Source organism: Sphaerodactylus townsendi, linkage group LG02, assembly GCF_021028975.2.
Source record: "Sphaerodactylus townsendi isolate TG3544 linkage group LG02, MPM_Stown_v2.3, whole genome shotgun sequence".
In the NCBI taxonomy this organism is placed as follows: domain Eukaryota; kingdom Metazoa; phylum Chordata; class Lepidosauria; order Squamata; family Sphaerodactylidae; genus Sphaerodactylus; species Sphaerodactylus townsendi.
In genome coordinates this window covers 68,399,712-68,416,937 of record NC_059426.1, presented here as the reverse complement: position 1 = coordinate 68,416,937, position 17,226 = coordinate 68,399,712, and the positions used below count along the sequence as shown (strand labels likewise).

Here is a 17,226-nt window from a genome sequence, read left to right as displayed (position 1 = left end):
TCCTTCCATCTGCATGGCAAACAGGCAAGAGACCAACAGAAACGGAGAACCAGGACAGTGGAGCGACAGAAGCCAGATGGGATGCTTCCCCCCACCCCTAATTTCATGCACATGCAGCCTTGCCCAGAGGGAATTTCCTAGGCAGCCTGTGGCATGCACTCTCCACCCTTTTCAGCCTGCTGCGTTCATAACTGGATATCAACAATGCTGTTTCTAAAATTGGGTTGCAACCCCTTTTGGGTTACAAGAGTTTCATAGCCAACCTTCTTTTCCTCTACTAGTTTATGCACACTTTATTCTAATTATATGTATTTCTTCTTATTCAGAACATAGTCTCCTAATAACCACCCCAAAGGTAGAATTTTAAAAAATACCTGCACTCGCACCCACATCTGCTGGTTAACATTTCCTCTCCCACAAAGCTGCCTCCCTTTCCTTCTGAAGGCCAATGTAGTCATTTCATCCAGCAATCACATTTATATACAACGTCCTCAAATGTTGGCAGACAAATGGTAGCAGTGACAGTTCCAAGGCTGTGCTCTAGTCTAGCCCAGGCACTAACAGAGCTTCCTTGGCCATCAGAAGGCTGCAAAATCCTCTACTCTATCCCAATCATAGATTAATAGTAACTATTAAGTGTTGCTAAACATTCAGCATTTCTAGGCTTTGAGATGTCTGACCAAGAGCAAATGTCCCTAAAAGTACTGAAATCTCTACATTCTATGTGCCTTACTGAGACCTAAACATCCTCAAATTGCCACCTGTAATAAGTGAGGTCAAAAAACCCCTTTGTGCTTAGATGTTGGAAAATGGATTCGGAGGCTTCAGTTCCACATACCTGCTATTTTCAACACCTTCCTTCCTTGTCACCTCTATCTTGTCTCTCACATTTTAAGCAGATTAAGAAAAAAGCAAGCGCAGTCCGAACCCCAACAGTTTTCCTCCATGAACTCAATGTGGACATGGCTGTCTTCCTTTTTCTCTCCTGTAATGTCTGTTGTGACTCTTATATGCATCCTGTCCTGCCTCTGAAATCAGCCTCTGCCACCAGACTGAAGAGCCTCTTCAAGCCACCCCTTTGTCCCTCCTCTTGCTCATCCTGGAACGGGAAGACTTTGAAGTAGGGCTCTAGCACTGCACAATGACCAGGCCTTCCTCAGAGCCAACAGGAGGACAGCAAGACCGCCCATCAAATCTCAGATGAACTAGCAACTTGCAGAGAGAAAGTCCCATTGTTCTCAGTGGGATCAAAGGTCAGCTGTCTGTGCACCAGCCACTGAGAGTCTGCTCCATTTAATGGCTCCAAGGTTGATTTATTAACTTCAAGTGCTTGGCATGCAGAAAGCAGTTTCCTTTCTATTCTCCCACTAGCTGCAGGCACTCTGGCTTTCCTTGCTGAAGGAATGAGGATGTCTAAGCTTCTCTCCCCCCTGCTGCTCTGGGGTAGCTCAGTCTGCAAAACATAATACAACGCAGAGCCTCTCTAGTCCCAGGGAATCCAATGCAGCAGTAGAAAACAGAACACAGAGGCCTCAGAAAAGAATCACAGCAGCCAGGGGCATAACGAGGCAAACTGTAGCCCTGGGCAAAACCTGAGTTAGATGCCGCCCCCCCATGGGCGGCCACTCCACCACGACCAAAAATATTTTTGCACCAGGACATTGGTGACTGCAGGGGGTGCATTTTTAGACATATCAGCACCAAAATTTCAGCGTATCATCAGGAGACTGTCCTTATGCTACCCCCCAGGTTTGGTGAGGTTTGGTTCAAGGAGTCCAAAGTTATGGACTCCCAAAGGGGGTGCCTCCATCCCCCATTGTTTCCAATGGGAGCTAATAGGAAATGGGGGCTACAGTTTTGAGGGTCCATAACTTTGGCCCCCCTGAACCAAACTGCACCAAACCTGGGGGGTATCATCAGGGCAGTCTCTTGATGAGACCCTGAAAGTTTTGAGACTGTGCCTTTATAAATGTGCCACCCCCCCGCCTGCAACCCACATTGACAGCAATACAGAAAACTCAGTGCAGAACAAAGGTTCTTGGGCAAATTTCTGGGATGTTCCTGCAGGGGGGGCATTTTTTGATGTATTGGCACCAAAATTTCAGGGTATCATCTGGAAACTGTCCTGATGGGACCCCCCCAAGTTTGGTGCAGTTTGGTTTAGGGAGTCCAAAGTTATGGACCCTCAAAGGGGTGCCCCATCCCCCATTCTTTGCTAAGGAGGTGGGGGCTACCCTTTTGAGGGTCCATAACTTTGGACCCCCTGAACCAAACTTTGGACCCCCTGAACCAAATCATGGAGTTGGAGGAGACTGCAAAGGCCATCAAGTCCAGCCCCCTGTCATGCAGGAATATACAATCAAAGCACCCTTGACAGATGGCCACCCAGTCCCACCTTTTGCTCCAGGAGAACTGATCCCTGTCACCTGGAAATCAGATGTGATTCTGGGAGATTTTCAGCCCCCATCTGGAGGCTGGCAATCCTATCCTGGTGCAATATTATATCCTAGCTAAGGAGCCATACAGGCCATCTAGTTGGAAGGAGCCATACAGGCCATCTAGACCAACCCCCTGGTCAATGCACAATCAACCTAGACTAGAGCATTCCTGACAAGTGTTTGTCCAGCTGCTGCTTGAGAATTGCCAGTGAGGGGGAGCCCACCACCTCCCTAGGCAGCTGATTCCACTGCTGAACTACTCTCACTATTAAAGTTTTTCCCTAATATCCATACAGTACCTTTCCCCCTTTAATTAAACCTATTATTGTGAGTCCTATCTTCTTCAGCTAAGAGGACCAGCTCTCTGCCCTCCTCAAAGTGACAGCCCTTCAAATACTTAAAAGAGAGCACTCATAGAATCATAGAGTTGCAAGAGACCTCAAGGGCAATCAAGTCCAATCCCTGTAATGCAGGACACACAATCAAAACACTCTGGACAGATAGCCACCCAGCCTCTCTTTAAAAACCTCCAAAGGAGACTCCACCACTCTCCAAGGTAGTGCATTCCACTGTCGAACAGCCCTTACTTTCAGGAAGTTTTTCCTGATGTTTAGGTGGAATCTCTTTTCCTTCACCTTGAACCCATTACTCCTGGTCCTAGTCTCTGGAGTAGCAGAAAACAAGCTTGCTCCCTCACCAACATGACATCCCTTCAAATATCTAAACATGGCTCTCATGACACCTCTTAATCTTCTCTTCACCAAACATACCCAACTCCCTAAGTCTCTCCTCGTAGGGCATGGATTCCAGACCTTTTAGCATTTTGGTTGCCCTCCTCTGGACCCGTTCCAGCTTGTCAACATCCTTCTTGAATTGTGGTGCCCAGAACTGTACACAATATTCCAGGTGAGGTCTAACCAATGCAGAATAGAGAGGTACAATTACATCCCTCGATCACTGTACTCCTAATGATACAGCCCAGAATCACATTGGCTTTCTTGGTCGCTGCCTCACACTGCTGCCTCATGTTCAGTTTGTGGTCTACTAAGATTCCCTTTCACATGTAGTGTTGTCAAGCCAGGTGGCACCCATCCTATATCTGTGCATTTCATTTTTTCCTGCCTAAGTGTAGTATCTTACATTTATCATGTTGCACCCTTAATATCCTCTTCTCCAGACTGAATATTCCCAAGTCCCTCAGCCTTTCCTTGTAAGGCTTGGTCTTAGGACTCTGATCATCCTTGACACTCTCCTCTGCATTCACTCCATTCTGTCTACATCCTTTCAGAAGTGGGGCTTCCAAAACTACACACAGGTGCAGTCTGAACAATGCAGTGTAAAGTGGACCTTTGACATATTGTGATTTGGATGATTTGCTGCCCCAAATGTTCCCTAATGGCCTTAACCAATTAAGAACATTGCATTCATTCCAAAGGAAGGCACTGAACAAATCTAGGCTACTATCAAAGGCCTCCTGCATTCTGTTCTATGGAATACAGGCACTGATTCTAGAATGGTGTGCAATGTTTACTGGCATCATTCCTATGGGAAGCTACACAGAAAAGTTTAATGTTGCTGCATTGGCAAAGTTTGCAAATGACATGTAGTTATTTCCATTAAGGTCCCAATATATTGCTGCAGGTGGAAGGAAACACATTTATCACAGGCATTGCTCACTTGTTTTCAATCTAATCTTTCAAGCCTCAAAGATTAGGAATTAGCCTTTTTAAAATAATGTTTGAAATTCTGAACCAGGTTCTGAACACAATGTTTGAACAAGACTAAATTCTACATTTTCTCCGTAAGCAGAAATGTAAAATATAGAGTCTTAAGTGCAGCCCCCTACACCTTTAAAAACCCTATGATTGAAACAGTTTAAATCCATTTGATATATACTATACAATTTTTAAAAACCATAATCTCTCTCCCATGCAGTGACATAAATGTAGGCATGAAACTGAGATTGCGCTCCAAAGCTCTCTGCTGTCTGCATGCCTAGTGGTGAAATTGCATCAGGACTGCAATTACAGTCTGCTGATTTGCTCACTTAGAAGAAAGGGGAGGGAAACCAATTTGTTGGTCCTGGCAAAAAAAATTCCCAAACTGCTTCCGCTTCATTTAGCTGAGTTTGCATTAGCAGAAGTCTGTCAAGTCAGTTGCATACTGAATGCCATCATTGTATCCACCTGCACCACAGATAACTGCTACGCTAGTGTCTGCCTCCTTGCAGAAAAAACGCTACCATGAAGTCAGTGTACAGAAGGCGGCACTTGGCTCTGAATTAGAATGTTAGACAATCTAGACCACCAAACGAACTGATGAAGCTGGCATACTTAACTACACCATTAGTCCAACCAGGCCAGTTTTGTCTGTTCTGACTTGTAGTTCTTCAGGTTCTTAAGCAGAGACCCTTCATATCAACCAAGGATGTAGGTAAGGGTTTTTTTTCTCGGGTTCAACCCCCCCATTATATTTCCATAGCTCCGCCCCCGTTTGTGTTTTTTGTATTTTTTAGTGTTTTTTCAGTTTTTGGCCTGTAGGGGGCACAGCTTTTAGGCTAGCTAGCAGCACCAAAAATTCAGGGTATCTTTAGGAAACTCTCCTGATGATACCACCCAGGTTTGATGAGGTTTGGTTCAGGGGGTCCAAAGTTATGGATTCCCAAAGGAGGTGTCCCCATCCCCCATTGTTTCCAATGAGAACTACTAGAAGATGGGGGCTACAACTTTGAGGGTCTATAACTTTGGACCCCCTGAACCAAACTTCTCCAAACCTGGGTGGTATCATCAGGAGACTCTTGTAAAGATACCTTGAAAGTTTAGTGCTGCTAGCTTAACAATTGCACCCCTGACAGCAGGCACCCCCCAAATTTTCCCAGATTCTTCTTTTAAATCCACCCCCTTTGGCATGGATTTAAAGGGAGAATCTGAGGTCCCCCATTTAAACATTGAAAGTGATGCTGTTTCAGGGTGGGGGAGAATCCGCCTCAAAACAGCATCACTTTCAATGTTGTTTTAACTGGGGACCCCAGATTCTCCCTGTAAGGTGGATTTAAAAGGAGAATCTGGACTCCCTAGTTTAAACACCATTGAAAGTGATGCTGTTTGGGGGTGGATGCCCATGGGGGAAGAGGGGAGGGAAAGAGGCGCGAATCTCAGATTTTGCACTGGGCTCCATTTTTCCTAGCTATGCCTCTGACTGAATGGGAGGGCAGAAGGAACTGCTGTCTGCTGTCTGGGAGCCCAGCCAGTGGGGGGGGGAGGGGAGTCTGCTGTCCCTGGCCTCGGAGAGCTGCTTTTATAAGCACTGAGACCAGGGGCGGGGCTTGGGGAGGAATGGCCCCACCCCCAGGGGCGGGTGGGGGTGTGGCCCCACCCCTGAACCCACCTCATTAAAAATCTATACCTACATCACTGATATCAACTACTACCTGATCTTTTTACCTGGAGATGGAACCTGGGACCTTCTACATGCCAAACAGATGCTCTGCCACTGAGTGTTCAGCCTTGTTCCAGGTCCTATAACTGAAGATCCTTGTACTTGGAGATGCTGGGAATAGAACCTGGGACCTTCGCCATGCCAAGCTTGGACAGTTCCACTGACACTACCCACACCAGGCACAATTCCCTGAAAAGATGTTATAGTCTGGCCCACAACTACTGGGAGCATGTATGTGGAACGCACTGTCATGGAGCGGGGGAGGTAGATTCTGACCCCACTGTGCTTGTGCATGTGGTTAACTCATCCCTTTCACCTAGAAAGGACTGCAGGGCCAACATAGGGATCCAGTATGCATAGCAAGAACAATGATGGAAGCACAGGCTACTCCCTTGCATTTTTCTGGGATGCTTCCTGTGTGACCCCTTGATTGCTAAGCAGCTGCATGCAGGAAGCTCCTATGAAGATCACCTTTAGACCAAGTTTTGAGCTTTACCCTGTAATTCTATACTGCCTTGCTATTACAAAGGATGTTTGCCCATTCCTACCTTGGTTTTCCCCAGCTTCCATTCTCTTTGAGCACTGTCATACATCTGCAGGAAGGCTGCACAAGTGGATTTTGCATTGTCTGAATTGCTCCTGTTTTTCAACAGCATGCTATACCTGAGAACCAAAATTAAAGATTTTGTCAAGAAACAGGCAAAAGGCAATTCTCTCAGCATCATATGCAAAGTTTGTCTTCCCATGTAGCATCAGCTCCTGCTCCCAGATTTTGCTTCTCTGTGGCAACAGGCTTGAAGTTCCCCTGAGGAGGTAACTGGTTGCCCTTCATTACTTCTGCAATACTTTGTCTCACAAGTCCAGTCAAGCACCTGGCACCCAAACACAGCAACACTTATTCTGATAGTAACTGCATGCCCCGAACGTTAAACCTATAAAATGTTATTTAACCAAAGTTGGGATTATAGTTTAACAAATTAAATTATTCATTCTTCCCTGTCCAGCCAGCCATCTCAAATGGCTGAAGGCAGGCAAGAGGGGCAATGTGGTGATCAGCGATCATTACTAATTTTAGAGGAGACAGAAACACCTGGAGAAAGGCAGCGGCCAGCCCAGACTCACCCTATACTTTTGGTCAAAGGCGGGTCTCCTCATTTTCTTGTTCCCTCAAGCAACACATTCCCACAAACATACTTTGAATTCCAATGGTCTTTTGTCACCCCGCGCTTGCCACTCGAATTACCAAACACGGAAAACCATATTTGAATGTTCAACAGAGCTCTGTCCTGGTAGCCACACCATAACTTTTACCTGCAGAGGAAATCTTGAAAGGGCCGCCGAACAGGAAAGCCAGCTCTCCGAACCTTTACTGTTTCTAGCATGCCTGAGTATCGCAGTTGTTTCTGCACCACATCTGGACTGAAGAGGTCTGACGCCTAAGTGGAGGCCAAGAGAGTAGGCAAATCAAGGACAGGAGACAACAAAGAAGTGATTTGTTTTGCAAAGGGCACACTCAACATCTCCCATAACTAGACCCACACACAAACTTAAGAGAGGCAAACATAGTAGGCAGTCACCTAAGCATGTGATGGAACTGATGCTTCACAGGATACTTTTGATTGATTGATTGATTGATTGATTGATTGATTGATTGATTGATTGATTGATAGTTAATTTATATACCACCCTCCCCCGGAGGGCTCAGGGCGGTACACAACATAAACAATAACATGATAATACATAACCAAAAAGCTAAACATAATAATAGTACCAATTCCAATAACCCCCCAACCCAAAAGTTCAGTCAATAATACAATCAGGCTAACAATTCAGAACAAAATAATCAACTTATAACAACCCACATTAATATAACATTTCCTAGTAACAGCATAATAATAAATACGTAACAACATTGACATAACATTCCATATAACGTTTCATAACAGCAACAATATGATAATTACCTACTTCTTCAAATGAATGAAAGGAAAGGCTGTATGCATGCTACATACAGACCCTTCCTTTAAAACTGCATTCTGCTGACAGAGACCAAGCAATGGCTCAAGGGGATCCCCACCACAATTTGTGAGGTTTACCTTCTCCAGGTTGGGTTTGATGCATCGAATGAACAGTGGGTTGCAAGTGCTGAGTGTGGCCATCAAGGAGTGTAAGGAGTCCTAAAGAGAAAGAGCAACATTCATTCCCTGGGAGACATGGATCCTAAAGAATCCGGGCCCTTGCCATCCTCCCTCTGACATGCCCAAAGACAAACCTGCCAGAATTGTGAGATAAAGATACAGAGATGCACAAATACTAGCTTTCGTGCATAAATTGCTTTGGGGTGCACACAGATGTACAAAAATTAAAAAATTAAGCCACTTCAGAAGCACATCTGCATTTTTGTTTGACAAATGACTTTCTCTCCAGATCGAACACACCATGTATCTATTTGCAAAAGAATCCAGCAATGCACAGAGCAGACTGGCTCACACTCTATCCCACACAATCAAACGTTACAAGTTTCAAAAAGCTGACAGGGAAGTAAAAAAAGAAAGAAAGAAGAAGTAAGGGGGACATGTACAGTTAACTGAATAAATGTATATGCAGCACTTTAACAATAAAGGATAGACAGCCCACCTGATGCATGGGGACACTTACTTCAGCATCACTTATACATAAGAATAGAAGACAAGCTTTCTTGGGGTGGGGGAGGGGAGAAAATTGTGGCAGATCCTGTTTTTAAGGTGTGTCTGCATGCATCGTAAGTGGGCCTGCTGCTCCTACCCTGAACTGGGAGCTGACGGTTGGCCTGCGCCTCTGAGTTCCCATCTTCAGTGTGTCCTCACTGCTGCACCCTGAGACTCTTTCAAAAAGGTCATAGATAAAGTCCAGCCTGTGGGGCAAAAAGGACTGGTAAAACAGAGAAGACATGGAAAGTGGCTTGCAAAAACAGCAATGGCCTGGTTAGAGATTGCTGGCCTATTGACTTCCTAAATTGGATAATGCATTAATTCCTTCATTTGCTGTCCTGACAGGTCACACAGAGGCCCCCATTAGCTCTGAAAATGTTGCATTCTGCTGGGCCTCAAGGGGAACAGGCTGAATACCATGCCAAGAAACAGAAGGAGCAAGAACTGCAGTATTCCTATCATTTAGTCCACTGATTTGAATACCCAAGAAACAATTTCCTGAAGCGGTGGAGTACCATGAGAGGGAAAGGTTTCCTGGGGCACCACTGAAATTGTGTGCACTCCCCAAAGTGGTGGGAATGGGTGAGAGAGCAGCAGGTTGCAGGGGGGTGGCGGGTGAGCAGCGGATAAGTGGCAAGGTGTTTGGGAGAGCAGCAAGTGGTGGTGGGGGAATGGGAGACAAGGGGCAGGGCGGGTGGAAGTGGCAAGCGAGCCGGGTGAGAGGGAGAAAAGTGGCAGGTGGGGGAGGGACGACAGTAGCAGTAAGCAGTGGGGGTAGCTTCCTACACCATTGCACTACTGGCCTCAGTTCCCCCAGGCGTTCATTCACTGGCTCCTGGCCCACTTCCTCTTACTGGCCTGCAGGGGGGAGGGAGCAGCCAAATGCCAAAGACCCCTCCCCAGGATATGCCCCTGTCCTCAAGTTCAAGCAGCATGAGTGTGCTATATATATGCTGTTAACCCACAATTAGCCTACCCACTGCCCCTCTGACTGACTCAGGCTTCATTCTACATGGCACTGGGTTACATACCTGCTGTCTTTCAGCATGTTTAAAATATCATCCCGAAAAGTGTCCCTGTTTTTCTCCAGAAAGCCCCTCACGTCATAGAGGACCTGCAAATGTCAAGTTGTAACACAAACATACAAATGTGCCACAACGTATCACAGAACAAAGGTGCTCAATGAGTAGCAAAAACTTCTTGAATACACATCCAAAACTTCCAAATTTCAGGATGCATCTTTCCAGCTGATCAGTTAAGAAAAAATAAACACACCCTACCCAAGAGAAGAAACAAATATATCCTACGCTACAATGCTTACGTCCTCCACTGCTAAACAGAAGTGAGTTTTATGCAGCTTTTCTTCATCAACTGCAACCCAGCAGTCAGCTGCTGTACCAGGTTGTTTGGCCATCCTATTACAAGTCTCTGCTCCAGCACCTTCGAGGAATGTGGAGCAAATTCATAGAGACTCACAATATGAGAACAGAGCTCAGTGCATACACGTTAAGCATTATGCACCAGGCAGAACTTCATTCCGGAGAAGTTCTTGTCTACAGAAATTGTAAAGTGAAATGTCATCCAGAACAACATATCTGCTGGGGATAAACAAGATGACACTTGACTAAATCCAAAGCTGAGATCTACATGTTGGTAGATGCAGGATGCTACTTTAAAACCCCAAGGCCCAATCAAGACAAACACTTTCCCACTTTATCCTCCTTGATAGGCTGAGGATGGAGGTCTGATTGCTCATTGGTTTCTAAGTCCTGGACACACCTAGTTGCCCCATCAGTCACCTAGCAAGCGTGCACCTACCTCTCCGGCATAGTGCTGGATTCCAAATTGGAAATCTGACACTCGGGGTTTCATGTAATACTGGTTGTTCTGAAACAAAGTGAGAGAAGGCTATTTCTAGTACAATATATCTGAAGCACACAACAACCACCCCTATTTTTTGCTGTATTAGAATTTCTTGGTCCTAACCAGTCAAATAGGGCATGACAGAAATGAACTAGACTGAGACCACGTGCTTTGGTATAGCAATAACATGTTTAATAAACCGTTGGGTGAAAAAAGACCATAACAATTGCCCAGCCTGTAATCAAAGCAGCCAAGCTTAGAATGGATTGGTGGGGCCAATAGGGAAGAAACAACCTTGCAAAAGGCCCTGCTGGTACTAAATCTCAAATATCCAGACACAGAGCCAGTTTGTCAGAAAGATTCTCTTTCTCTGATTTAAACATTCCAGTTATGTCACGAGCCACTGGAACACCCCGCTTTGTGAATTCCCAGAACACTTAAAATGTATATTCTTTACAGAGCACAGTTTGCATCTGTCAGCTTTTTAGCCATTATCCAGTAAACTGAACAAGGAAGTCTATTCTAGCCTGAATTATTAATCTAATTTTAACTTCCACCCAATGAATCTTAGCAACTATTCATCTGTAAGAGACTGAGAGTCCTTTGCTTAAGAGAGAACAGCATTATGCAAGTCTGTTTCATTGAGTTTGAAGAGGGCTAGTTTAGCTTTGCAGCACAATAGTATTGCTATGAGATGACCCTAAAAGAGTCTCTCATGGTTGGAATAAGGTCCTGTCCAAAGAGATTTGAAGGATAAAGTGTAAATAAGTGTCTTTGTGTGGGGAAACTGCATGTGCCTGTCTTGCTCCCTGTGCAGGCTCTTTAAAAACATCCACATAGTTTCCTTTATCATACAGCAAAAGCCGTGTTGTTCTTAGCAGTGATGGAACTACAAATGCTGACATTAGATACAGAGTCGCTTGTATGAATGAAGAGGAAGATACACAGACGTGGGACAAGGTTATGTGGGGTATTATTACATGGGTCAGCACAGGTTGTCTTTTTTATCTACAGCTTAACCTTTCTTTCCTCTCAACATGCTCATCTTTCTTGAGCTGGGAGCAGAAAACGCACATCTCAGTAAAAATCAGGCCATTGCGGTACACACTGCAGGAATCTCTAGGATGGAAATGGGCTCTGTAAAGGCCTATCCTTGAAGAGTGTCTGCAAATCACAGCTGGCCCAGAACTCATATCATCTTATCCAAGCATCTGGCTCCACTGACAATCACAGAAGGACCACAACCAAGTCATCTACAGACATATCTTGGTAAGCAGAAAAACATAACTTTGGTCTATTCTGCATGTGTGGTTTTGGGATTTTTTTATTTTACCCCCAAAAGTAGCAGTTTTGAGTTTTCCTCAACTTTTCTCCAGCTTTTTTACAAGCACTTTTACCACAAAGTTTTTTGACAGGCCCATTCTGAGCCAGCTTCACTCAATGTGAGGAAATGCTCTGTTTGGATTTTTTCCACTGCCTATTGAGCAGCCTGCCCACATCCAACTTCCCAAATGCATTCCATGTCCTCCTTCCACCTTCCCCTCCCTAATATCTGGGGTTTTCTAGATCCTTTACAAAAGACATTTTTAACATGCAAGGTAAGAAATTGAACGCTACACTCAGCCAGGGTCTTCTGGTCAAAAAAACATGACATCATTAAAGTGACCAGAAGTAGATAGCAGAGGCACTTTTTCACTATCTCCCCTGCAGTCGAATTAATTTTGTGACTGCACTGATTTCTGATCAGTTTTTTTTAAAAATGGCAATAAAATATTACTAGATTACTGGAACATTAAAACAATGGTCTTAGCAAGTTCTCTGAATTCCCTGATTTCATTTTTGTTAAGTCCCCATCTCCTTCCCTGGTGGAAATATAAGGGAAAAGGCATACATCCACAAGGAAAGAGGACAGAGAGTTCTTTTTTTTTTTTAAAGCTAGGAATTCAAATAACCTACTGGGACTATTGCTTCAATGCTCCAGTGATCTGGCAATAATTTATTTCCTTAGGAAATGAAGTCACTCATCTCCAGGTTGAGGGGGTGGGGAATCCTTCACACACTATTTAAAATGGCACCAGTTAATCCTGGCTCAGGAGCCATTTTCTTTAGTGTTCCATTCCCTGATTCTTCCACCTGTGCGTTTCCCTTTCCCTTAGCATTCTATTGCTAAGCTTGTTCTTTGAAAACAAAACAAAAATGGCGAGGAAGTCACCTGCGTTGGCCGCTCTGTAGGGAGTCTGGTTTTATTAATTGCTACTACTTGTCAAAAGAGTTTTGGCCCACATATTATTTAAACTGACTCCAGTTAATTCAGATTTAGGAGCCATTTTGTTCAGCTATCTGTTCTCTGACCCTTCCACGTGTGTGCTGATCATCTAATCAGTAAACAAAGAATCACCAGTGACAACAGTTTCAGTGGTGGAGGAAATGTCTCTAAAGTTTCTGTGCTGTTGAGCTAGACTGTGCTGTAGGACTAGAATTTGTAGTGGAAAAAATAAAAAGGGGGCTTGGTACTGTGTCACCACCAGTGACCCCCAGCACTCTTGCTGGATACACCTGTTTGTTTGGCCACGTGTGGAAGAAATATAGCAACTCCACAGCAGAAGGGATTTAGAGGAAAGGGCATGTATGCAGAACAATTTTCCCAAGCGTATTTAAATGCTTGTGGAGCAGCTGCCAAGAAAACCAGGAGTAAGTTATGCATGTGAAATAGCCCTTTGTAACTGGGGTGCTGTGTGGTTTCCAAGCTGTATGACCATGTTCTAGCAGCATTCTCTCCTGATGTTTCGCCTGCATCTGTGGCTGGCACACAGATGCCAGCCACAGATGGTGGCGAGCCAGCGTCAGAAAGAAATGCTACTAAACTCACAACCCGATAGCTCAATCGGAAACCACACAGCACCCCAGTGATTCCGGCCGTGAAAGCCTTCAACAATACACAGCCCTTTGTAAACTAAGCAGAACTGCCCCCCACTCCTCAGTCTGATGAAAATAGGGTTTGGAAGATAGTGAAATTTGATAGCTATACAATATTTATTTTTCAAAAACTACACTAATTAAAAGATGCATTTCTTTATTGAAAATTTTAAAAATCTCTATGGACAGACTGGAACAAAGGTACTTCATCAGTGCCTCTCCTTATATTCTCCTTCATGCTTCAAGGTTATCACTTATCAGGCCATGCTTTGCTTTGTGTACAGTCACTGGTGGAGGTTTGGAAGATGTCTATGAAATCGAGGAACATTTCCACAGTGGAACCCCTTGCCTGGCCAATTCGACATGCTTTCTATTTCAACCTTTTATTGGCATAAGTTTGTACACAAATGCAACAGGGAGGGTTGGAGGAGAATCAAGGATTGCTAAATAAAGTAAGTTTTGGACATTTCCAGCGAGGTTAAAACAATAAATAAATAAAATAAACTAAAATCTGTGAAGCAATCATCTGACCCAATGTGCCAAAGCCATGCTTTCAGGAATTTGGCAATGTCTAAGAGATCTCTGAGGGGAGACTAGTCACAAAGCAGAAAGAAGGATTTAACCTTGTCTGGTGAGTTGACATAGTTATCAGTGTATGGGTCTATATATTGTCTTCTAGATGAAGTATATAGTCTGGCCAATTCACTAGCCAATCTATGTTGGCTTCATTTCATTTTGATTCTACTTCTGATTTATGTTGGTTTTATACTGCAAATGGAATATTTTACTGTAGCTTTATTCTATTTTTCAAACTGTGAACTGCTTCAAGGCTCTTCAAAGTAAGTAATGCAGCATACCATTTTTAGAAATATCTAAATAAATGTGTACAGTGCCACAAATGTACACATTTGCATTGGCCTTACTTACCATGCTTTGGCTATGGAGCTTTTCCAGAAGGGTGACATCTGTGCCTTTGGGAAATCTACTTTCTTCATTAACCAATGCCAGCAAACCAAGTTTCTGCAGCAAGACAAGAGAGGGACTCACAATCAGTCCCCAGTCACAGTCAATTACAATCATGAATAGCATACTGAAGTGCCAGGTTCATAGCAAAATCAGACTGTTATTTTCTAGAAAAAGATATATCCTAAAAGACTCATCCTAACCCTCAGGGCAGTTTCAAATACAAGTAATATCTACATTTGGATTTAGGAAGAAAAGTAGAGTCCCTAAGAAGCAGAAGTTGTGCCTAATTCTGAACTCCCATTAACTACATTCAGTTGCATGTTCAATTTCCCTTAATACAGCCAGTGTTCTCATCCATATTGTGAATGGGCAGAGCCTTGTGGAGAGGAGTAGCTCTACCAGACAGGCAAACTCAGCAACCATTTGGGGCACCAGCATTTCAAGGATACTGGCTTACCCTAAACAGAGTTACAATGGCCTAAATTAAAAGATATAACTCTGACTGGGTATTGTATTGCTTGCACTTCTGAAAGTGTAGCAACTCTTGAACTCAGTGACATTGCCTGTGTTCCTGGGGATCTGATCAAGAGGCTTCTGAATCCTGCTTCCAACAGACTTTAAAACTTATGAAGAAGAAGAGTTTGGATTTATATTCCCCCTTTCTCTCCTGTAGGAGACTCAAAGGGGGACTTCTGATCTCACTTTCCCTTCCCCCTTCACAACAAACACCCTGTGAGGTGGGTGGGGCTGAGAGAGCTCTGAAAAACTGTGACTAGCCCAAGGTCACCCAGCTGGCACATGTGGGAGTGCACAGGCTAATCTGAATTTCCCAGATAAGCCTCCACAGCTCAAGCAGCAGAGCTGGGAATCAAACCCGGTTCCTCCAGATTAGAGTACACTTGCTCTTAACCACTATGCCACTGCTGGAGAAAATTACATCCTTGACAATGCCTCATCATGTAATACGATATCGTAACAACAATCAGAGTGGATACTACTGGCCTAGATGGATCTATGATCTGTCTTGGTAGAAGGCAGCTTGATATGTTCATATATGCTCAGCATACAACATAACTGGATAGGAGAGGGAAAGGGTAGGGAAATGTTTACTCACATACAACAGAAACAAAACAAAAACCCCTGGACTGGTTGCTGTGCAACAGCTCTCATCTCCATCCGATCCCAGTTTAGTCCTTCCTCCTCCTTTTCCCCAGACTCCTCCCTCTCTTACCCACAATGCCCCACTCCTTGTCCTTGATCACTCCTGCCCAATGATTTACTCAGAGCAATGGCCAAAGTGTGTGTATCTTAAAGTGTCCCTTATACCTGGGAGTGGGTTTTGCTTTCCCTGAATGGAAAGGCAGGGAGAACAAAGTAGAAACCATGAGAAATGTATCATCGGAGAGAAAGAGCAGTATAGACTGCCTATTCCCTACCTCATTAGCCAGAAGGAGTTACCTTCTCAATAAGATCCAGGCACTCAGCATTGTCCATCCAGTCAATGGCTTCCCAGCATATCCCCTCTCTGCCACAGAAAAGGGGGAAAAAAGTAAAAGACCATTCGTCTGTGGTAATTTTTATAAAAGTGAAGGAGCAGCAAAGGGCTTAGCATTTGTGACTGGGGAAGCCACAGAAGAGGAAGAAGAGGTTACTATAATTCCCTAAGCAAAAGGAAAAGAGCAGCGAGGTATGGGGAAACAGTGGAGAAATAAACAGCATCACCTTCAGTCACTCTGTCACTTCCATTTGGAATTCAAACAATTAAATCCAAAACAGTTTTGGTGCCAGCAGTTTTCCATCAGAGAGCCACAGGTTCTCTTTCATGCCACCAGGAAATAATTGCCACCTCCAGAGTGGCCACTTACACTACCTGTTGTATTCAAGCTGCTCCAAGGAGAAAATGTGCTTGTTGAAGTACTCCTGGAGCTTCTCATTTGCATAGTTAATGTTAAACTGCTCAAAGCGATTCACCTGGGAGTATGAAAAGAGAAACCAATATTAATATCTATTTTGGGAAAAGATCTTTCCCTTCTGGGCCACATAGAAGAGTTGCTTACAGGAAGCACAGAAGGGACAGCTGTATAGTATCAGCTCCTTCCTTCTCCCATTGGCCACAACCGCTGCTTTAAAATAGTCAGAAAACAGGTGAATATATTTCAAGATCTCAATTTCAAGACAGTGATACACATACCCCCATGTGCCTCTATCAGGGAATGCAGGCACATTCTCATGTGCCAAAGGAAAGAGATCTACTATGCATCTATATTGTTATGGTGAACTTAAATATCTTTCCATTAATCACTACTGTGAGACATCAGACATGATAAAGTACTTGAACTATCCACAACAACACTGTCTTTCTGTCCCCCCGCATTTCAGCATCAGTCCAGCTTGTTTTCTGCAACCATTAAATGATTATTTAGTTTATGATGGAATCCCCAACAATTTAAATTCTAACCTGGAAATTCTCAAATCCAAAAATATCCAAGATTCCCACAGACTTAAAGTTTTCCTTCCCTTTTATTTTTGCATTAATTTTGCCAATGATCCAGGGCTTACTGCTATGAATAAAGGGCCATGGCAGCTGTGATCCTGGAGTCAGCAGCCTAGGAGAGCAAACACAGAGAGGAGAATACTTTAACAGACACACATAGCCACTAACCTTGAGTAGCGATTTTTGAATCAAAGAGCATTCCAACATGGATGCCCTTCCAGCAGTATTAATTAAAAAGTAAAACAATAAAGTTCACGATTTCACCTGCTGTTTGTGAAGATAGGTCCTAATCAGCTAAATTTCCCAGTGCCCTCTGTGTGTGTGTGCGTGCGCATGTGCATGTTCTAAATAAATTCCTTTCATGACATCCTTTAGCAGTCTCTCAAGTTTCAAAGATCACCATTTCTCAAATGGAACTCAC

The 17,226-nt window shown here is 44.0% G+C and overlaps 1 protein-coding gene across 3 annotated transcripts in view; it reads right to left on the bottom strand.

Moving 5' to 3' along the window:
- Positions 1–15,924, bottom strand: part of LOC125426563 (unconventional myosin-X-like) — a 54,563-nt gene extending 38,639 nt beyond the window's left edge. Inside the window, exons 1-8 of one of the 3 annotated variants that reach the window (XM_048484988.1) lie at positions 15,770–15,924; positions 14,272–14,365; positions 10,385–10,454; positions 9,598–9,680; positions 8,661–8,769; positions 7,973–8,053; positions 7,188–7,312; positions 6,425–6,539 (exon numbers count right to left, since the gene is read on the bottom strand). In XM_048484988.1, coding sequence (XP_048340945.1) covers positions 6,425–6,539; positions 7,188–7,312; positions 7,973–8,053; positions 8,661–8,769; positions 9,598–9,680; positions 10,385–10,438 — 567 coding nt within the window. In that variant the 5' untranslated portion in view covers positions 10,439–10,454; positions 14,272–14,365; positions 15,770–15,924. Of the gene's footprint in view, positions 1–838; positions 1,191–6,424; positions 6,540–7,187; positions 7,313–7,972; positions 8,054–8,660; positions 8,770–9,597; positions 9,681–10,384; positions 10,455–14,271; positions 14,366–15,769 lie in introns of those variants that run through there. The other 2 variants (XM_048484989.1, XM_048484990.1) reach the window with 2 other exon arrangements.
- Between the last annotated feature and the right edge of the window lie 1,302 nt (positions 15,925–17,226).